This window comes from Anarrhichthys ocellatus, unplaced genomic scaffold (assembly GCF_004355925.1).
Source record: "Anarrhichthys ocellatus isolate YVR2014 unplaced genomic scaffold, GSC_Weel_1.0 scaffold9, whole genome shotgun sequence".
NCBI lineage: Eukaryota > Metazoa > Chordata > Actinopteri > Perciformes > Anarhichadidae > Anarrhichthys > Anarrhichthys ocellatus.
Window position 1 is genome coordinate 361,651 of NW_022280039.1, and position 19,296 is coordinate 380,946.

The window sequence follows — 19,296 nt, forward strand, 5'->3', positions numbered from 1 at the left end:
TACATACATTAGTATTGCTACCACTACCATTACTAGTGTTACTACTGCTAATAACAGCAGTACTACTAGGAATTCACTCTTTTCTCTCTCCATACCACATTTTGAGAAAATTAAGAATTTGGATCAAATAGTTGAATGTTTAAATATTCACAACATGTTTCTAAGTCTTAGTAAGTTTGTTGTTGTTAAAGCAACAGCTCATGCCAATCAGAAAAGTCAAAATACAACAAGCCTTGAAATATCATTTCAGCACCCAGTTGATCGACATTTCCCATACTGCTAAAATCCCAGCGATTGTGGCTCCGTGTTGCCTCCTGTTGTTAGCATGTATTGTTCTTCTACATCACTTGTTTCTCACACAGCCACTTCATTTCTTGTGTGTATGTGTGTATGTGTATGTGTATATATATAAAAAAAAAAAAAAAAAAAATGGGTAAGGTATTGAATTTTTCAACATTTAGTCGTAGAAGGTAGAGGTTTAACTTGTATACATTTCCAACTCTCATAAATGTGTTGCATTGTTTCTCCATGGATACATTTAACAAGGTTCATTCATTAAGTAATATTTTTCTGTGATGAGTTATGCAATAAATATTATTTATTTAGATATACAGGACTAATCACATCTGTATTTGTTCAGCTGCTTTTAGAACATCTGGAGGCCATCTCCCCTGACCACAATGACTTGCTGCATGAGCTGCTGCAGGACCTTGGAGATGTCCCTGATGTAGAGACATTGCTCGGTACTGTCATACATACATGTATCATTTCTTACTTTTAATCACAAGTTGTCTTTAGTGTGTTTACCAGTTTTACACGTTGTGTTCTATTTCAGGTGAAGGAGCGGTAGACCCAAATGACCCGAGCAGAGAGAGCGCTCTGAGCCAGTTGGCAAAGACCGAGATCTCCCTCACCCTAACCAGCAAGAACGAGCTGCTGGACGGAGACGACAAAGACTTGAAGACTCTCATGACAAAGTACGTTTATTGTGAGAGGATGCCGAGACAAACTGCTTCATTCAAAGCCTGTGGATAAGTTTGTCCAAAAGTGCAATTTGATGTTGCAATCATCTGAATTCTTATGTTATGATAATCTATAAGAATCAGGTGCCATGATCCAGATTATGACGTATATTTAAAACCATTACCCTGAATCACACTCAGTCCTCAACACAGAGTTTGGGATTAGTAAGGCTGTCTTGTGATGCACTGTACTCAACTCTTCTTGACACAGCGTGTGTTTCTTTGTGGCTATCACTCAGTAGCGTGTCTTTGTTGTCTTTCCTGCTTCTCTATCGTTTCCTGTCAAAGAGGAAGAGGTGTGGTGGTCAGGGTTATCTTTCCTATAAACATGTATCCGTTTGGAAACACAAAGAGTTGGTCTCTTTCTTCCTCTTTGGCGTGACGGTTCACGGGGAATGACGGTTCAATTCTGCCGTGAAAACTCCTGCAGTTTGTGGCATCAGACATGTTGCATGTCTGGATATGAACAACCCTTTCCCCAACAGGTTTTCTGAAGTCAAGTCAGTGAAATATAGTTGTTTCTGCCATCAGATGACAACAGCTTCATTGTTTGGTTTAGGTGACATTACGTACAACTGAAATGAAATAAACCCGTCGAGCTCTTCATGATTTTCTTATTCTCTGTGTGTGTGTGTGTGTGTGTGTGTGTGTATCAGGACAAAAAAGCTTATAGTGGATGTGGTTCGGATTCAACATGGAGAGACCTTACCTGCAATTCTTGAGACCCCGGCTACTGTCTCACAGGTGATGTTTTCTTCCATCTTGTTTTTCGTTACCCATACCGTTTACCCAACAGCCATTTCTTGTGAAATGAGTACATGCACTGATGTTTGTGTTAAGTTCTAACAGCTTTATGCACTTCTTATACTACTTTGCTCTTGAAGGAGTCGGAGCATACTAAGATTGTCGAGCGCCGGGCAGTCCAGGACGCTCTGACACCAGAAGGTCTGAAGAGCAGCCCAGCAGTACTGGAGGACAGCCAGCTGCCTATTGAGCAGAAGAAGAGGAAGATCCTGAGGAACCTCCGGACCCTGGAGCAGGCTGGCGTTCTCACCGTCAGTAACAAATACCAGGACCTCGTCAACGACATATCGAAGGTACATAAGCAGCTCTTCATTCACATAGGATGATGCCTGCCTCCAATGCTACATGTGTTGTTGGGCCTGTTCAGCTTCTGAGATTGTTAAGTGCATTGACAGGACATCCGCTACCAAAGACGCTACAGACAGAGAAGGAAGGCCGAGCTCGTGAAGCTCCAGCAGACACTGACGGCACTCAACTCAAAAACAGCCTTCTACCAGGACCAGATGAACTATTACGATACGTACATCAAGACCTGCCTGGACAACCTGAATCGGAAGTGAGTTGTACCTTTTTACTTTGCTTAAACCTTTTGTGGATGAAGAGTTTTATAATAAATAATAATCCTGCTTCCTTTGTGGCTGGTTTGATGTATGCGACGAGATTTCTTGTGATTTTTTACTGATGTGTGTACTGTCTTTTGTTGGTCCAGGAATTCACGCAGATCTATAAAACTGGACAGCAAAGGTGAGAATAAGGGCAGTAAGAAGTGGAAGCCACAGTCTCTGAAGTACACTGCAGCAAGGCTGCACGAGAAAGGAGTGATCCTGGAAATAGAAGGACTTCAGACGAACCAGTGAGTTGAGCTGTGCATCACTTTGGGTTACATTACTAACATTTACTCCACCTATAGTGACGTTTCTGTTGCTAGGCTGTGACATAGAGAGACTCTTTGATTACAGTGTAGATGATCAAATCTATCACTGACCCAACCAACCTACCCGCCTCCATCATTGCTTCAAATTACAGTGCATTACCTTTCAACTTAGCTCAAAAAAATCTATCAAACAAGAAAGTACATACCATATCACACGTAAGGCAAAGCCATTTTCTAGCCAGTGCAAGCAAGCAAGGCTAAAGATTTTATGAATAGATATGAATAAAATTATAACGCATCATGTAAAAAGAAAGGGACTAAAATGTAAATTATTTTAAAATGATTTACTACAAACAGACATTTGAAGTCCAGCCAAGCAATTGTTGATTTGAGTTCTATGAACAGTTCCTTCTCGTACTACTATAAATTTGTATTACTGCAATAATAGGACAACAATAATGTTAAATGATTGTGGTTTTGTGCTGTGTCACTCTTTTTCCTTAATCTCATGTTATTGCCTCTTTCTCTTCTTTCAGGTTCAAAAATGTCATGTTTGACATTTCGCCCACTGAGGAAGTTGGGGATTTTGAGGTGAAGGCAAAGTTAATGGGAGTTGAGATGGAAAAAGTCCAGCTTCATTTCCAGGTAAACATTTCCCAAGTGCGTCAGAAATTCATGAAATAAAGCAGCTCGCTGGTCAACACTAAACCTTGATGACAGATGGTTAAATGTCCACTCATCAGACTCCTAGCAGGAAATATCACAGAAACAAAGCAAACATTTCCCGATGTAGACTCCAGCAGTGGACACATTTGTTGTAATTCATTCTCTGTATGTATTTTTGTATCGAGTATGAACAAACATTAGTTATATATAGTTTATGAATAAAGGTGTGTATGGAGTAGACCAGGCTGTAAAGTCAGGGCCACAAAGTGTTTGTAAAACAGTTACTGAAAATGTCTTTTAAAGGACAGTATTACAATTATCTAATCTACCAACATGTACAAATCTGCCAAATTAGCACCTCGTCTCAATGAATGAAAAGTTGAAAAGCTTTTTGTGCGTTTGTTTCTGATTGCATCTATTTGTGTTTTGTGTCCAGGACCTCCTTCAGCTGCAGTATGAAGGCGTGTCCGTCATGAAGATGTTTGACAAAGCCAAAGTCAACGTCAATTTACTCATCTTCCTCCTCAACAAAAAATTCTATGGAAAGTGAGGAAGTGAAGAACAAGTGGGAGAAAGCAACAGGAGAGGGAGTGGAACGAGATTGTGCCTTCTGACAGTACTGAGTTTGTTAAACAAAATTGCATTTAGTCAGCAAACATCAGATGGTGCAGGACAGCGTTGTTTCCTTTAATTATAATTTCATGGATCACACATCAATTAAATGTTGTTCATCTAAAGGTTTCCACGTTGTATTTTTCCATGTGGTAATTGTAAATGTGTATTTTTAAGAATGAAATTAAAATAATAATAATGTTTTGTATGTAAAAGCTAGGAAACCCACTGTAAGTGTTACCTTGTACGTTGAACCAACTGTCTATTAGTTCACAAATAGAGCTCGGGAGCAACTTTCCAGCCTGCATGGCTATATGAAATGCTGTAGTTTACCGGTGCCTTTTAATTGGGAAACATGCTTTAATCAACAAAACATCTAAACATTTTAAAAGCTACAACTGATGTATTTTCAGTATATAAGTGATTTATAATGTTTAAACAATGTGCATAATAAATTCCACATGTCTACAGTTATTTGTTTCTTGTGTGTCAGACATATTATCAGTATTATTATCTCTTTCTCAGTTGTAATATCTGCCAGCCTTCCACTTCTTTGAAGACAAATATTTTCATCTGAAGAACTGGTACACATTGTTTCAGTGTAGTGGGGAGGAGATGTGCGGTGAGGGGAGGCGGAGTATCATCCACTCTGCAATAACATGTTGGATGCTGGCAGAAAAACACTTCAGTAACTCGTCAGACGAACGGATCATTTCATCCCACTTGCAGGTGTTAGATTCCTGGAGGACATACAGTGAAGCCATGGTTCACCTGGCGATAGCGTTGTTGGTATTGTTTTCCCTCCAGAGATCAGCACTCTCCTCCCAAAATGGTAAGCAGCTTTCTAAACCATAAACTATTTAAAACTCTATGATAGTTCATAACTGATTATTGTATGATCGTGTATGACTGCAGGCTTGTACTCTGCTGGGTTTTACAAATTACCTGTTGACATTTAGGCTAGTATATTTGTACCACCCCTCTAATTGAAAGTAAATGTGGCAACTTGTTTAAACTTCGTCTGAATGACACTGTCGCCCATAATTTCATAAGTCATATATATATCTGCAGTAATTACAGTGGCCACGAGTATCGGAAATGCTGTTTACGCAGGAATGACATTGCGTTCACGTTTCCAACATGCCTGAACAGATTAGTGACAGAGACTGCAAGAATGTGCCGGAGAACCCTAAAACATGATTTTTATTTTTTAGAACTATCGTCGAATAATTTGTAATTTGGTGAGTCTGGTAGTCGACACAGCAGGCCGTGGACAGTGGTGGAAAATAACTCAATAGGCCTATACTTTCTCAAGTACTCCATTACATTTTTGTTGATGGTTAGGTTACTGTTGCTGATAATACTTTATATAGTTTCACAAGTAGACCAAATATTTTTGGGCAGGGCTTTAGTAGTAAAAGTATTTTTACAATGCGGTTTTACATTTTTCACTTAAGGACATTATTTAAATAGTTCTTCCAATATCACTGGTCGTGGAAAATTATGAACGGGTCACTCAAGGATCTTTTGAGCATCTCTCTCTTAAAATGAGATGGTTAATACTGAACTCATTTGAACTCTATCACGTTAAAGATGCGTAGTGCTGCATCATGTATTTGTGAAAAGTCAGAAGTTATGAAAATATTCTTGTCAAGAGACGTGTTACCCAAATTATAAAAACAACAGTTTCTCTTATTTCTGGATTTATCTACAAATGCAAAACATAAACTGTCTGTACTGTAGATTATCCAGAGTAACAGACCTTTCACATTCAAAGACATACAAAAAAAAACTAATCTGCATAGATACCCAATTTTCACTTGCACTTATCTCTAGTGGTAACTTAACCCTTTAAAAAGTGTGGGTAACAGTGCTGTTTATTATAATATTCCATTTGCACTTCAGTCAGAATGGACTATTGTGCAAAGAATGTGTCACATGAACACTTCTGATTCTGCTCCGTTTCCTTGTGTCTCTTCTAAGGCTCAGCGCTCTTCCCACGGACGTTCGCTGGTCACTTTGAAACAGTCACAGATGAATACATTGACCAGTCCGTGTTGGACAGTTTGAGGGATGACGAGGGGTCTGGCTCCGGGTCGGAGCAGGAGCCGGTGAAAAGACACAGTCCCCACCGCCACCCCAAGAAGCACTATGTTGTCTCGGAGGAAACTAAAGGTTTCCTCCAGGGTCGCCTGGCAACGAGGTTTGTTCCCACCATTTACACCCTCGTCTTCGTCGTCAGTGTGCCCCTCAACCTTGTAGCCGTGGTGATGTTCATGCATCACGTCCGTCCCAGGAAACCGGCGGTGATTTACATGCTGAACCTGGCATGTGCTGACCTGCTGTTCGGCCTGCTCCTTCCCTTCAAGATCGCCTACCATTATCATGGCAACAACTGGATCTACGGCTCCTTCATGTGCAGAGTTGTCACAGCAGCTTTCTACTGCAACATGTATTGCTCAGTCCTGCTCATGACGTGTATCAGCATTGACCGTTTCCTGGCGGTGGTTTACCCCATGAACTCGCTGACGTGGCGCAGCCCTCAGACAGCTTCAGCCGTGTGCGCTGGCATGTGGCTGTTGGCCCTCGGGGGAGTATCCCCTCTCCTCATCTCTGGGCAAACCATGTATTTGTCAGACTTGGGCATCACCACCTGCCATGATGTGCAGGATGTGGAAAAACTACAAGCTTACTATCTTTACTTCTTCCCCATCTACTCATCCGTCTTCTTCTTCATCCCTCTCATCTTCACTGCCGTTTGTTATGTCCGTATTATTCAGGCTCTGGCAGCAGCCAATGTGGAGAACCGCTTCAGGAAGACTCGAGCCATGGTGATGGCTGCGGTCGTGCTGGTGGTGTTTGTGGTCTGCTTCACCCCCACCAACATCATCCTGATGGTTCACTACGTTCAGCTGTCCCACAAGTCCAGTGACAGCTCCTACCAAGCCTACCTGCTCTCTATGTGTGTAGGAAGCCTCAGCTGCTGCTTGGATCCAGTCCTGTATTACTTTGCCTCCTCTCAGTGCCAGAAGCAGGTGGCAGCGCTGCTCGGATGTCGGCGACTGGCACAAGCGAAGAGCATCTCAGGAACACAGAGTACAAGCACCAGCGAGCGGAGAGACAGCAGCAGGTCATGCAAGATGGAGAGCATTCAAACTGGCCTGGGGAGCCATTACAGCAGGCTGGTGGCTTAACTCCATGGGATGCTTGCTTCTAAGACACTTTTCAAACCTGTACTTACAGTATAATATATCAGAGTCCATGTATGTAAACAATCTAAATGCTTGGGTTGGATGACAAGAGTGTGTCCAGTGCCTGGTAGTGCTGGACATATGTCCACTTAAATTAGCTTATTGGATAACCAATTAGCTTTTTGTTCTTTTGCCATCACAAAATATATCCACCGGTATGACAGTGTTTGATATGTTTGTTTCATTTCACAGAGAGCATATCACAACATGTTCTGCCATTCTTTTCATATTTTTGTTTCATATTCTTGTTTTCAGTGAATCATAGGATATACACAGTTAATAATAATAGAGTTTTAATCTGAAAGACATTACAAGTTATGTAGTAGCTGCATTATTGTTCGACAAAAATCTGCTATAGGTTTTGATAAGTATACATGTGTATATGTAAAATAAGTAATCAATTGAACTGCACTGGCATTCATAACATATATATATAATTCAATCCTAATACAAAACTACATTATACATATTTTGCTTAATACTTATGTTGCTGTATCTCCATCTTTTTGTATTGCTGCTCACTTTGTACTCTCTTTGTCATCGGGGCAGAGCTCTGAAACAAAACATAAAAACAAAAACTTTAAGAGAAGATGGCAAACATTTCCTCAGCATCATGGAAAATATTGGCAGCATTTCCATTTCCTCACCATGTGCATTGTACTTCATGCACTTCAAGTTTGCTGAACAAAAAAAACTGTGTAATCGTATCTCAATTTTGCATTTTACAGTAAAACATCTCCATCTTGTGGCAAGTTGTGTGTGAGTTGCAGTGTCCAGTTAAGCACAGTTTTGTTTTTAGCGACAGTCATTAAAGTTTACTGAAGACTCACTGACCTGTTTTACCATCGTAGCTGTGGAAGTTCTCTGGGAAGCTCAGACACCCGACTTGTTTCCGGAAAATCTCAACATCTTCGGGATCTTTTTTTCCAGTTCTCGCTGGTAGAAAGGAGAGATTTTAAAAGGAGTTGCCACATTTGAAACTCTGACCAACTGTGTTTAAACCAATGAGGAACTTACTGAACTGCAGGATGTATCGACCGGTGGTGTCCCCATTTCGAAAGGTGTCTGTCCACAGCAGGCAGTCAGAGCAAGTCTGTAGAATATGTCCTTTGTGGTCTGAAAGATTTTCTTTCAAAGGGGAAAACAGAGCGACTTACTATTCTGTAACATTATTTGTATGGAGTTAGCTGTGGTGGATATACTATGCTCATATAAATCCTGATGATAGCATGCTATAGAAATAAGCTGCTTCATCTCATATGTTACTTACTACGAAATGTGGTGGCAATGCCCGAGACTGTTGCATTTACCCCGCCAGAGATACACCGATCGCTGAGAAACAAGAACATGCAGTGACAGAATTTTGTTTTTACAAGCTACAAATTTAAGATGCTGTTTGAAAAGGCTAACCATTAGAATATTGTGCTAGAAACAATATTTAAGGATGATTCTGCCCAACATATTTAATGAACTAAATCACCAAACTTACAAGCAGTTATCTCCCCAACGTAACGTCACAACTTGACTGTCAGAAGTGGGAGACAAGTCTATCCAGGAGCTTTTCAGAGACTCCAGTGCCTTGTGGTAGGGCTTGGGGTCACCAGCTCCCATCACATACACCCATTTTCCAAAAACCTTTACATAAAAAGTCAAGATGCATAATAACTATATTAAAAATGTGTACTTATTGGAGATATGCTTTTAACATAAAATCACATATCTTTGGGATAAATAAGATGGAGAAAACCTACCAGTTTGGGGTCGTCTGGTATAAAAGGTCTGACCAGGTCCTTACAGTCGGGTGCAGATGCAGCACTGAGGGAAGTGAGAGCCAACAGAAACACAGCAGCAGGCAGAGCCATGATCAGACAGAGAGGAGGATGAGATGCAAAGAGGGAGAGTCGGCAGCACTGCAGAGGATGTCGCTGAAGCTGCAACAGAAAACCTCTAACGCTGTTTCATTTTCCCTCTCGGTTTTCAAACAAAAAAAAAGTAATTGTGCAAGTGCTAATAATGGGGAGGAGGGGGTTTCCAGTAAAGGTAACTACCATGCAGATTTCTTTAGTGCAGTGTTGAATGGCCAGCTCAACAGTCCTCTGTTGCCTGTAGCGTTGCCCCTGAATGAACTCAGGCAAAGTGCCAAGGCTTGTCTCTGACTGCTGAGACATTTAAAAAGGCCCCGAGGCGGCTTTTCTTCAGTTGAATGAAGGTTATTTCTCTGTGGGTCTGAGTGGACTCCTTGTGGCGACAGTTTAAAAAAGTTTGACGTCGTCTTTCTCCCCCTACCAGAGACGTTACCCAGCAACAGTCTTTGTTGAAGTTTCTGGGAATGGTGGTGCATTTGGGAAGAGGTGTAGAAGTTCTGTTGGAGCGTTTATTCTTGATTCTATGGATTAATAGTGTGTCAGGCATCTTCTAATGTATTTGGAAACCATCAAAGAAATAATGGAGCTCAGAAACCAAAGACTTTTCCTGAATAACGGTAGAAATAAATGACTAGAACACAACACAGAGGGAGACGGAAAGCTGTTTTATTTACTTCACACAACCAGTTGGAAATAGTTATAGTTACTATAATAGTTACTATTCACAGATTTGTTAAATTGATTTGAACGAGGCATTTAAGTGGATTTTTCCGTCATTACCGTTTCTGCCAGAATCTGCTTAAACTATTCATATATCACATTTCTTAAACTAAATTATGACCGGTCAAACAGCATAGCATGCAGAGACACAGTCATTAGACTACACATAGCCACAGATCTAACATGACATTATGCCAACAGGCCTTGAACTCATTGCTGCTGCTGAAACCAGCTGTAACAGGACTAATGAAAAGATACTCCACAGCGCATGCAGTTCACATTACAACACTATTAGGTAATGTTCAACTGGATGCGTTTGGGTGGGTGCATGCTGTTCAAAGGGCTAAGACATCTCTTTGCTCTGCTTTACTTTGCAGCAGGCGCAACATCGGTTTTATTATTCTCTGTCTTCTCGGCAGCAGGTGAAGCAGGGGCCCTGTCATCTGGACACAGATCTGAAATAGGAGCACATCATTGATTGGGAAAGAAGGGGGCATGAAGATAATGTGCTTTGATGATTTTATTTGGTATGAAATACAGAGCACAATTGACAGCTGACCTGTTCCTCCAAAGTGGTACTCTGGGAGGAATTTAAGGCACTCGGCCTGCTTCTTGAAGGTTTCTAACTCGGATGGCTCCAAAGTGCCGTTACGTGCTTTAAAAGAGAAGCCGGAGGAATAAAACAGGGAGGGTGAGGTGGGGGGAATAAAGAGAAGCCAGGGGAATAAAACAGGGAGGGTGAGGTGGGGGGAATAAAGAGAAGCCAGGGGAAAGAGGACAGAAATAAGAAACAAATGACCAAAATATTTTCACATAAATATTTTTTATCAAGTTCTTTTGAGGGGGAAAGATTGCCTTACTAAAGAGGAAAAGGTATCGTCCCTTTGCCTTGCCGTCGGGGAGGTGGGTGGTGTCTTCGGACAGGAGGCAGTCGGAGCAGGTCTCATAGTATTTCCCATCATGATATGAAGTGTGACCATTGATATTAACTGTGACACATTAGAAAAACAAGGCTGCATCACCCGCATACACTTACACGGCATAGAAAGAGCAGTGATGAGTCAGGGTGTAACAGAAAGATATCGATAGAGATAGTTACAAGTGGTGTGACTGGTCATCTCTGAGATGGTGGCATTGGCTAACCCCTGCAGGCATTTATCGTCATTTCTGTAATAGTAAAAACAAAACAAGATAAAGGAGCAACAATCCACATCTATACCTTTGAATATACACTCCTAGCCATTGCCATTTGTATGTGAGTGAAAATGGAACATGACAATATGTCTGCAGTGTCCTTACAGGCGGTCGGACCAGTAGATGGACATGACTCCGCTGTCTGAGGAAGCCGACAGTTCCACCCAGGAGCTGTTCACCGTCTCCAGGTCGTTCTTCAGGCCGGGCTGGTCCCACGACCCCACATGGAGCACCCACTTCCCGTAGATCTGACACAAACACAGAGACAAGACATCCACACAACTCACTCACATGAGTGTAAAGAGAAAAAAAGTTTTTGAAGAGAGAGAGAGATATCATTCCTTTATTTTGCCAGTTTATTTCTAGAGGGCGTCATATTGTTGAGATTGAAAGTTTACTCCCTTGGCAACTGGATGTGCGGGTTTGTTTGCAATATGATCAAAATCTCATAAACAACTTACTGGACCTTGTGGATAGATTGTTTTAGAAATGACTTCATATTGGTTTATTTCCTTGGATAAAAGACTTTCGTTTATCTGCTAAGAATTGCAATTTAATTAAAAATGGAAATTTCTACTAAACATCTAAAGTTCTTTGCTTAAGGCACATCATGACACAGTTCTTTTTCTGTTGAGAGCTACATAGCCTTGATAAACAAGACATATCAATATGCACGAGACATTGGATATACTTGAGCTTTACTAATGTAAAACGATAAACAAAGATAATATATAAAACAGATTGGCTTGTGCACAAGTACTTCTATGCTTAAGAGTGATACAATGAATGACCAATTGTGTTAAGAGCCTTAGTTCATTTTAAACACCATGTAGCACATTTTAATCTTTACACCAACACAAAAGCTATTCAAGTTATGTTAACACACAGTCCTGTGCTACAAAGCCTCCTCACATATGACCTCAGCTCATAACAAATTATTGCTGATACTCACAGGGCTGTGGCTGTCCAGTACCAGAGGCTTAACCAGCTCTTTGCAGTCCGGTTCAGATGCAGCACCCAGGGAGGTGAGAGCCAGCAGCGCTATAACCAGCTGTGCATCCATGACTCGAGACAGCAGGCAGCCAGAGAGGAGCACTAATGTCAGGGATCCTGCCAGCTAGAGCCTCCTCAAAACAACCAGGGGAAGTGTCCTGAAACAGTGGGCTGGGCCCCCCACACACACAGACACACACACACACACACACACACACACCATCATTTTTCACATCAAGTCAGCAAGGGCTTGACCTAGTTATCCCGTTGCATAACAGCCAGCTGGCAGAGTCTGAATAGCAAGACCCCTGCATCTTTCAATGTGTGAACACCCCCCAGCACAGAGTCACACACAGGCACAAAGACAGAAATAATAAAAAGAAAGACACACACACAAGCACACACACACACTCTCTCACACACACACAGACACACTTGTTGTTGAATGTTGAAATGTTGAAAACGTTACAAATACCTTCTAGAACTATACCTTTGTTTAATAAGTCGTTGAACACACACAAGATGGTCATTGACGTCAAATAGCTTTTGTTTCCTCTGGGAATGTGAGAGCTTACATAAGATGTTCTCCTTTTTTTGTAGATTGAAGGAATCATTACTAATAGTGATAAAAAAAACGTCATGTGTTAAGTCACAGTTTAAGAAAATACTTAATGTGCTTCCTGTGAAACACTAGAGACATTCAGGAACATTTCACTTGTATAATATTGTGCTTGGCAAGCACACTACTTACCAGATGTTGATCAGCTGGACAGCTCCATCTGAAAAACCTTTGAACTGTTTAGTGTTTGTCTGCAAAATGCCGTCGTGAATATTGGGTAATAAATCACCAATTACAATTCATGGCCACATATCTAGACGGTTTGATCTGTAAAACAGGGACGGTTCTGTCGAACAATGTGGAATGTGTTCTAGGAGTTGGGTATGTGGGTATACTTTGGCTCTTTGGTAAAGATCTGCGTTAAACCTTCAAAGATACAGTGAGGGGAGGTTATGTAACACATACATGCAGTACTGTATATTCCATTATGGTATTACCATCTATCGCTTCCTCTTGGGAAAAAGCACTGCAAACGTTTCTCACAGCCATGTAAACATGTTGCTTTCCGTCCTTCAAGGGGCTCTCCAACAAGAAAAGACTAGTGTTGAGGTAGAACAAGAGTTGCATTAATGAGGCAGTCAGCCTGTCCACAGCCCTGCTTAGTACTTCCATCTTTGACTCCCATAACAAGCATTTTATTTACAGTCTATAACAACTTCTTTGAGTCATAAAAGCTCTCACTGGAGGCGAGCAGTGTTGGCCATTAATGCCAAGAGCCAGAAAGTACAAACAGATAGAAGCACCGAGAGGTGTATTTTTACAATTACATGTAGTCTTTACCTTTTATACCTTTGTGTAACTTTGGTACTATGTCTACATGTCTCACCTATGGAAGTATGCATGTATGGGCAAGGAGGCTCCCTCTCTAGCTGGAGCTGTCTTGTACCCTTCGTCACTCTGAGGCTGAGACCAGCCACCCTACGAAGGAAGCTTATTTCGGCCGCTTGTATCCCCGATCTCATATTATGTAATATGTGTTCGCAATGTTGCGTGGCAGACTGAGTTGTACCTTTGTCCTTCTTTGGAATTGACCAACACGTTGGTCAACTATCAATGGACTTGTGCCCTTATTGATATCTTCTTTAAAAATAACAGAATCTCTCTTTCATATGCAAACATGTTTTGTTTTTATTGAGCTTTATATCCATGAAAGAAAAAGGCATTCAAGTGGTATCCATCATGATTTATGATTCTGACATTTGGTGTGGAATTAGTGTATTCAGTTCTCTTTAACACGGCAATCTAGCATGATTATTAACTTCAACAAGCTCGGTAGCTATTTGCTTTCAGGCAGCGACAAACTTAAAAAAGCTCTTTCTCTCTTGTCTCACATTGACTCCCCCTGCAGAATGGAAAACATGTGTTCCCTTCACATCTGTCAAGACATCTGTGATACACACAAGTGGTAGTGGGAGTTTACACACATCTAAGAGAGCATACTTGAATTAAATTTGGCTCGTAGAGTAACTTCCGTTCTCTATTGTTCTTCCTCCTTTACATCCGTGGCAGCCGCCTTCTCGTCAGGACACATGTCTGAAACAGAAGAAGGGAATCAATTTGATAAGTGCCTGAATAAGTTATACGTACAGTACTCCTTAGTGTTGTCCGTTTAGTTGTGAATCAGCATCTCACTTGTGGTTCCTGTAAAGTGGAACTCTGATGGGAAGTTGAGGCACGCAGCCTGTTTCTTGAAAACTTCCAGATAAGGGTCATCCAATTTCCCAGTCCTTGCTGCAGGGCAGTGGGAGTGTGGGGGGGGGGAGGGTTAATGTTTACAAATTTGAAAATTTGAGATGTAAATGAGTTTTTACAGAAAAGCTGACAGTTACAGACAGCTGTGAACTCACTGAAGAGGTAGAGGTTTCTGCCATCACTGCCTCCCGCTTTAATCATCGTGTCTGTCCAGAGCATGCAGCCAGGGCAGGCCACCAGGTGCTTCCCAATATGCTCATGATCAGAGGTGTTAAAGTGAACTGTTAGACATAAACACACGATTAAAACATTGTTACGTATTTTAACTGTGGATTAAAGCACATATGATAATAGGTTTCATCATTTACTTACATGTCACCTTGGTGGAGTTTCCAGTGAAGGTGGAGTTAATGCCTCCAGTATGACATTTTCCATCCCTAGTAAGGAGAGGTAAACGTAATGAAGATTTAAAACTGGAGTAAGTCTCACCAGCTATACCTTCTGCATTGATTGCCTTAAAAATATTAACATTCATTTTCAAAAGATGATCAACAGTTACATTCTGTCTCCCCAGCGAAGGGTCATATCATCGCTATCAGGTATGGGTGAGATTTCGATCCATGAGCTGTTCAGAGTTCTAAGCTCCTTCCGGTACTCTTCGTTGTCTGATGTTCCGACATGGAATATCCATTTTCCAGCAACCTAGACACAGATGTGCAGAAACAAATTTGTACTCAAAGAAGAACTCTTAATTAAGAGATTTTGGAGCTCTCAAACCCCAGATGTTCATGAACACATCACCAAAAAAAGGAAACAACAATAACAAGTTATAATTAGGTGAGGTTATCATGCAAAACCACCAGTGTGGTCTTTTAAAGCAAAGAAAACTTGAATCTGCTGGATGTAAATGCTGAGGGGAACATGCCTGGTTTCGATCCTCCAGAGGTGTAAGCAGCTCTTCACAGTCTGGATCGGATGCTGCAGTCAGATAGGAGAGAGCCAGCAAAGCTAAACCAAACTTAACAGACATGATTAGACGTCAAAATCACAGCCAACTGGACACCACAGCAGAAAAAGAACAACTGTTTTCCTGCAGGAAGGCCACCCCGAAGACTAGCAGAGAGGAAGTTAAATATACATTGGGCTGTGGGGGTGTGCGTGGGATGAGACAATTTTGGGGAGTGAACGACAGTAAACAGAGGGATTGTGTAATAAATAGTTCAAATGCGTCTTTGAAGAGACCAAAGGGTAAATGCAATGTTTAAATTGCTCAGACTCCCTGGGTGCACACCTTACAATACTATTGAAGTACACAAAGGATAATAATAATAATTATAATAATAATTTTATTTATATAGCACCTTCAAAAACAGAGTTTACAAAGTGCTTGAGGCCAAACAAAGCACCACAAAGAGTTAAACCCGGATAAAACATTACAGTAGATGAAAGGAAAAAAAACAAAAAACAATTGATAAATAAATAAATAAATAAATAAAAGTTAGTAAAATAATTTAATAAAATCAATAAATAAAATAAAGCAGTAAAGTGACGACATTACATAAAAGCCAGTCTGTAAAAACAGGTTTTAAGAAGTGATTAAAAAGAGATCGCTGATTCTGCGAGCCTCATCTCCTCAGGCTATTCCATAACTTTATTTTTTACTTTTCTTGAATGCTTTTTTTGCTTTACTATACAATGACTTTTTTCAACATACAAATCACTGACTTTTTTACTTTTATCAACCTACTATACTATGACTTTTTTAAATACTATACGATAACGTTTTTAATGATTTTCGTTGACATACTAAACCATGAGTTTTTTCAGCATTTTGTAAGATGACTTTTTCATGATTTTTTTTCATTATACTACATTATGAGAATTTTTGACTCATTATATTAACTTTTTTAAACTTTTTTTAGAAAAACTATACCGTCACATTTTTCTACATACTATAATATGACTTTTTTGAAATACCATACTATTAAAATGTCATGTTGTCATGCTATTCTTTTTGAGTTACTATACTAACATTGTATCATTTTTTTAACAAACTATATTTCTATATTTATATTTGATAGATAATATACATATATATATATATATTTGATGGCATGCTTTATTGTTTTTTCCTTTGCAGACTGTACGATGACATTTTTTCATGCATTTCTATGACATTCTGGCTATGACTGAATTTTCATGCTTTTTATGGTATGCTATATTATTATTGTCTATGGCATACTATACTGTGACATTTGACTTTGACTCAGTGGTAGAGCAGGGTCGTCCTTCAATCACAGGATCGGTGGTTCGATCCCCGGGTCCGCTAGTCCATTTCGAAATGTCCTGAGGCAACACACTTAACCCCAAGTTGCTCCTGTAGCTGTGCCTATGTTGTATGAATGTTAGTTAGTCAGGTGGCGCTCTGCCATCAGTATATGAATGGGTATCAATGGGTGAATGATGACATCTAGTGTTAAAGCACTTTGAGTGGTCGGAAGACTAGAAAAGCGTTATACAAGTACAGTCCATTTGCCATTTACTATTACATTTTCAAAAGACTATTTAAAAATTATGACAAACTATACTATGACATTCTGATGACATACTTTGTTTAATGACAAACTATACTACTTCATTTGGTATATTTACTTTGCATACTATATACTACCTTACTATGACTATTTTATGCCAAACTATTATTATTTTACTATTATAACATACTATACTATATTTGTATGAAATACTAAACTTTACTTTAACTTAAAAAAGGTCATGGCATACTACACTATTCCATTTTGTATAACTTTTGGCTTACTATCTACGACTATCTACAACTTTTTATACTTTTATATGGCATACTATACTAGGACATTTCTATGACATACAATATGATGCCATTTAATGACTTTTTCATGACAAATTTTTCTTATGACATTTTTCATGACTTTTCTAATGACACACTATACTAAGACATTTTTATGGCATACTATACAATGACTTTTTCACTACGTTTTTTTATTACATAGTATACCATTACATTTGAAGGCATTTTTATTGCATACTAAAGTAGGATTTCTTTATGACTTCTACGACTAAAAAACGTCTACTAAGGTTACTACTAAGGCTAATACAAGAACTGATACTGCTATAGTAAGAATTATTACTAATACTAGTACAACTAATACAACACCTACTTCTACTAGTTGATTTGATAACAAATGTGAGTTCCATGCGCTCCAATGCTATAATGAGTTTGGTAAAAGACCAATTAATTAGCCACTGTAAAAACTGTCAATATACATTCACAAATCTTAAAATCCCTGCGTAAACCGATATGCATTTACTAGCATATTCCCACCTGCTAAAATGAGATAACTCTGTTTACAAGAGCAACATTACAATACTGTATTTATGAAGTTGGTAATGTGAAGCAATGACAGAAATACTAGACTGAGTTGATCAGTCTAGTTTTGTAAGATGAGTTGGAAGGGGACTGTTTCCGCGTCATCCTAGTGTGTGCAGTCCCCACAACACAGACAGCAGCTTGAACTGTTCTCACAAATGAAGAGAGCGGACACTTTGACTAAGGGAAGAGAAGCTTTATACTAGCATATTCAAAACCCATGAAATACTTCTCTGTGTATTTACAAAAACATAATACAAGATTAAAAAAGAGAAAATTAACATCACAAATGGAGTCCCACATACTGCCACAAAACAGAAAACATGTTCCAATTTACAAATGCATCTTCTTGTACTCCCAATTATGGCTTCAATCTAACACAAAAACTAAATAAAATACCTTTGTTCAGCTGTGATGGTGCATCATCAGTCCATCTCACTCTTTGCAATAATTCTCTCCAGATTTTCTTTAAATAATAATAATATCAAATACACGTACAAGACAGAGGAGCTACATTTGTGAGCTGTACACTTTGCAGTAAGGAATAGGAGAGGAGAATGTTCACAGGCATATCAACCTTTTCTACACGATGATAATACATCTTGGGCAGTGAAAAAAAATGTAAAACATTAATTAAAAACAAGCATATTTTTGCTTTCTGTACCAACCGACCTTTCACATCACAATGAGATCACAGTTTATCCGGATGGCAATTAAGTATGAGTGAGCAAAGTGACTTCATGAGTTTGTGTCTTACAGTTACCACTCTTACTGTTCATCGGTCTTTGTTTTCTCTCTCTCTCTCGTGAACATGTTATGTCCAGAGAATGTGGGCCGTTGTATCAATTTTGCAACTGTGACTCCAAAATATGTAAAATGATAAATCACTTGGATAAATGTTTAGATGAGATGAGGCCTCAGCAACAAAAAAACATTACAAATCATATGACAACATGCGCAGGTTCAGTGTCCCCTCTTGTTTGATAACATAGTCACATTAAAGAAATCTTGTACAGTGGGACCGTTGTGCAGATCCTCTTTCCCAGTGTTATCCTCACTGATCTCTCAGCAGCCAGCAAAGGGACTGATTTAAAGTGAGACTATGCAACTTTTGAAAGTTAAAACACATTCTTCCTCTCCAAAACAGTAAGTTAAATTCATAAGTACTAAAACTCCCCATTGGTCAACTCAGCACACGGCCTTACCAACAGAAGTTACATAGTTTTGCTTTAAGCATGAAACAAACCTCTTTTTTTCTACCATTCAATTTGACTTTATTCAAAATGCAGACAAATATTTCAGGTTGTGTGGAGGCCTTTCTGCAAATCACCATTAAAGAGCTGACTTTGAAGGGATATAATTTTCCACATTTGTGGCTGAGTTTGGGAATTTAAAATAAAAAACAACCCATTGTATAAAACACGAAACACAATGTTAGCGGTTGGAAAGATTTAGAGGACACAAACCTTGAAAAGAACCTCCTGGTATGATTGTGATGTCTCTCCAAGTCTCTTTTCATAATTTCAAGAAAAGACAAAAGATGTAAAGATATTACATGTGACAACCAGTTAGATTAAT

At 39.6% G+C, this 19,296-nt stretch overlaps 3 protein-coding genes across 5 annotated transcripts in view; 2 read left to right on the forward strand and 1 right to left on the reverse strand.

Moving 5' to 3' along the window:
- iqgap2 (IQ motif containing GTPase activating protein 2) overlaps window positions 1-4,103 on the forward strand; it is a 29,986-nt gene extending 25,883 nt beyond the window's left edge. For both annotated transcript variants that reach the window (XM_031848970.1, XM_031848971.1), the window contains 8 exons: window positions 641-743; window positions 836-977; window positions 1,679-1,766; window positions 1,907-2,119; window positions 2,222-2,382; window positions 2,536-2,679; window positions 3,237-3,345; window positions 3,803-4,103. In XM_031848970.1, the coding sequence (XP_031704830.1) occupies window positions 641-743; window positions 836-977; window positions 1,679-1,766; window positions 1,907-2,119; window positions 2,222-2,382; window positions 2,536-2,679; window positions 3,237-3,345; window positions 3,803-3,916 (1,074 nt within the window). In that variant the 3' untranslated portion in view covers window positions 3,917-4,103. The remainder of the gene's footprint in view (window positions 1-640; window positions 744-835; window positions 978-1,678; window positions 1,767-1,906; window positions 2,120-2,221; window positions 2,383-2,535; window positions 2,680-3,236; window positions 3,346-3,802) is intronic.
- A 104-nt stretch (window positions 4,104-4,207) lies between these two features.
- f2r (coagulation factor II (thrombin) receptor) lies at window positions 4,208-8,058 on the forward strand. The gene is made up of 2 exons (XM_031848972.1): window positions 4,208-4,810; window positions 5,962-8,058. The coding sequence occupies exons 1-2, from the start codon at window positions 4,594-4,596 to the stop codon at window positions 7,170-7,172; spliced, it is 1,428 nt and encodes a 475-aa protein (XP_031704832.1). The 5' UTR covers window positions 4,208-4,593; the 3' UTR covers window positions 7,173-8,058.
- Window positions 8,059-9,740: 1,682 nt separating this feature from the next.
- Window positions 9,741-12,158, reverse strand: LOC116384378 (uncharacterized). Of its 2 annotated transcripts, none has more exons than XM_031848975.1 (6): window positions 11,961-12,158; window positions 11,114-11,256; window positions 10,914-10,981; window positions 10,675-10,803; window positions 10,433-10,469; window positions 9,741-10,242 (listed from the first exon to the last, which is right to left on the reverse strand). In XM_031848975.1, exons 1-6 carry the CDS (start codon window positions 12,069-12,071, stop codon window positions 10,212-10,214), a joined length of 519 nt encoding a protein of 172 aa, XP_031704835.1. In that variant the 5' UTR covers window positions 12,072-12,158; the 3' UTR covers window positions 9,741-10,211. The 2 variants fall into 2 exon arrangements, with proteins under 2 accessions (XP_031704835.1, XP_031704834.1); XM_031848974.1 differs by having other exon boundaries at window positions 9,741-10,269; window positions 10,374-10,469.
- Window positions 12,159-19,296: the final 7,138 nt, after the last annotated feature.

Excerpts from the sequence above, each read along its gene's own strand:
- f2r (XM_031848972.1), top strand. The coding sequence starts at position 4,594 with ATGTGCGGTGAGGGGAGGCGGAGTATCATCCACTCTGCAATAACATGT. Across the intron at positions 4,811-5,961 it reads AGCACTCTCCTCCCAAAATG|GCTCAGCGCTCTTCCCACGG; the intron begins GTAAGCAGCTTT and ends GTCTCTTCTAAG.
- LOC116384378 (XM_031848974.1), bottom strand. The coding sequence starts at position 12,071 with ATGGATGCACAGCTGGTTATAGCGCTGCTGGCTCTCACCTCCCTGGGT. Across the intron at positions 11,257-11,960 it reads TACTGGACAGCCACAGCCCT|ATCTACGGGAAGTGGGTGCT; the intron begins GTGAGTATCAGC and ends TGTTTGTGTCAG. Across the intron at positions 10,982-11,113 it reads ATCTACTGGTCCGACCGCCT|AAATGACGATAAATGCCTGC; the intron begins GTAAGGACACTG and ends TTACTATTACAG.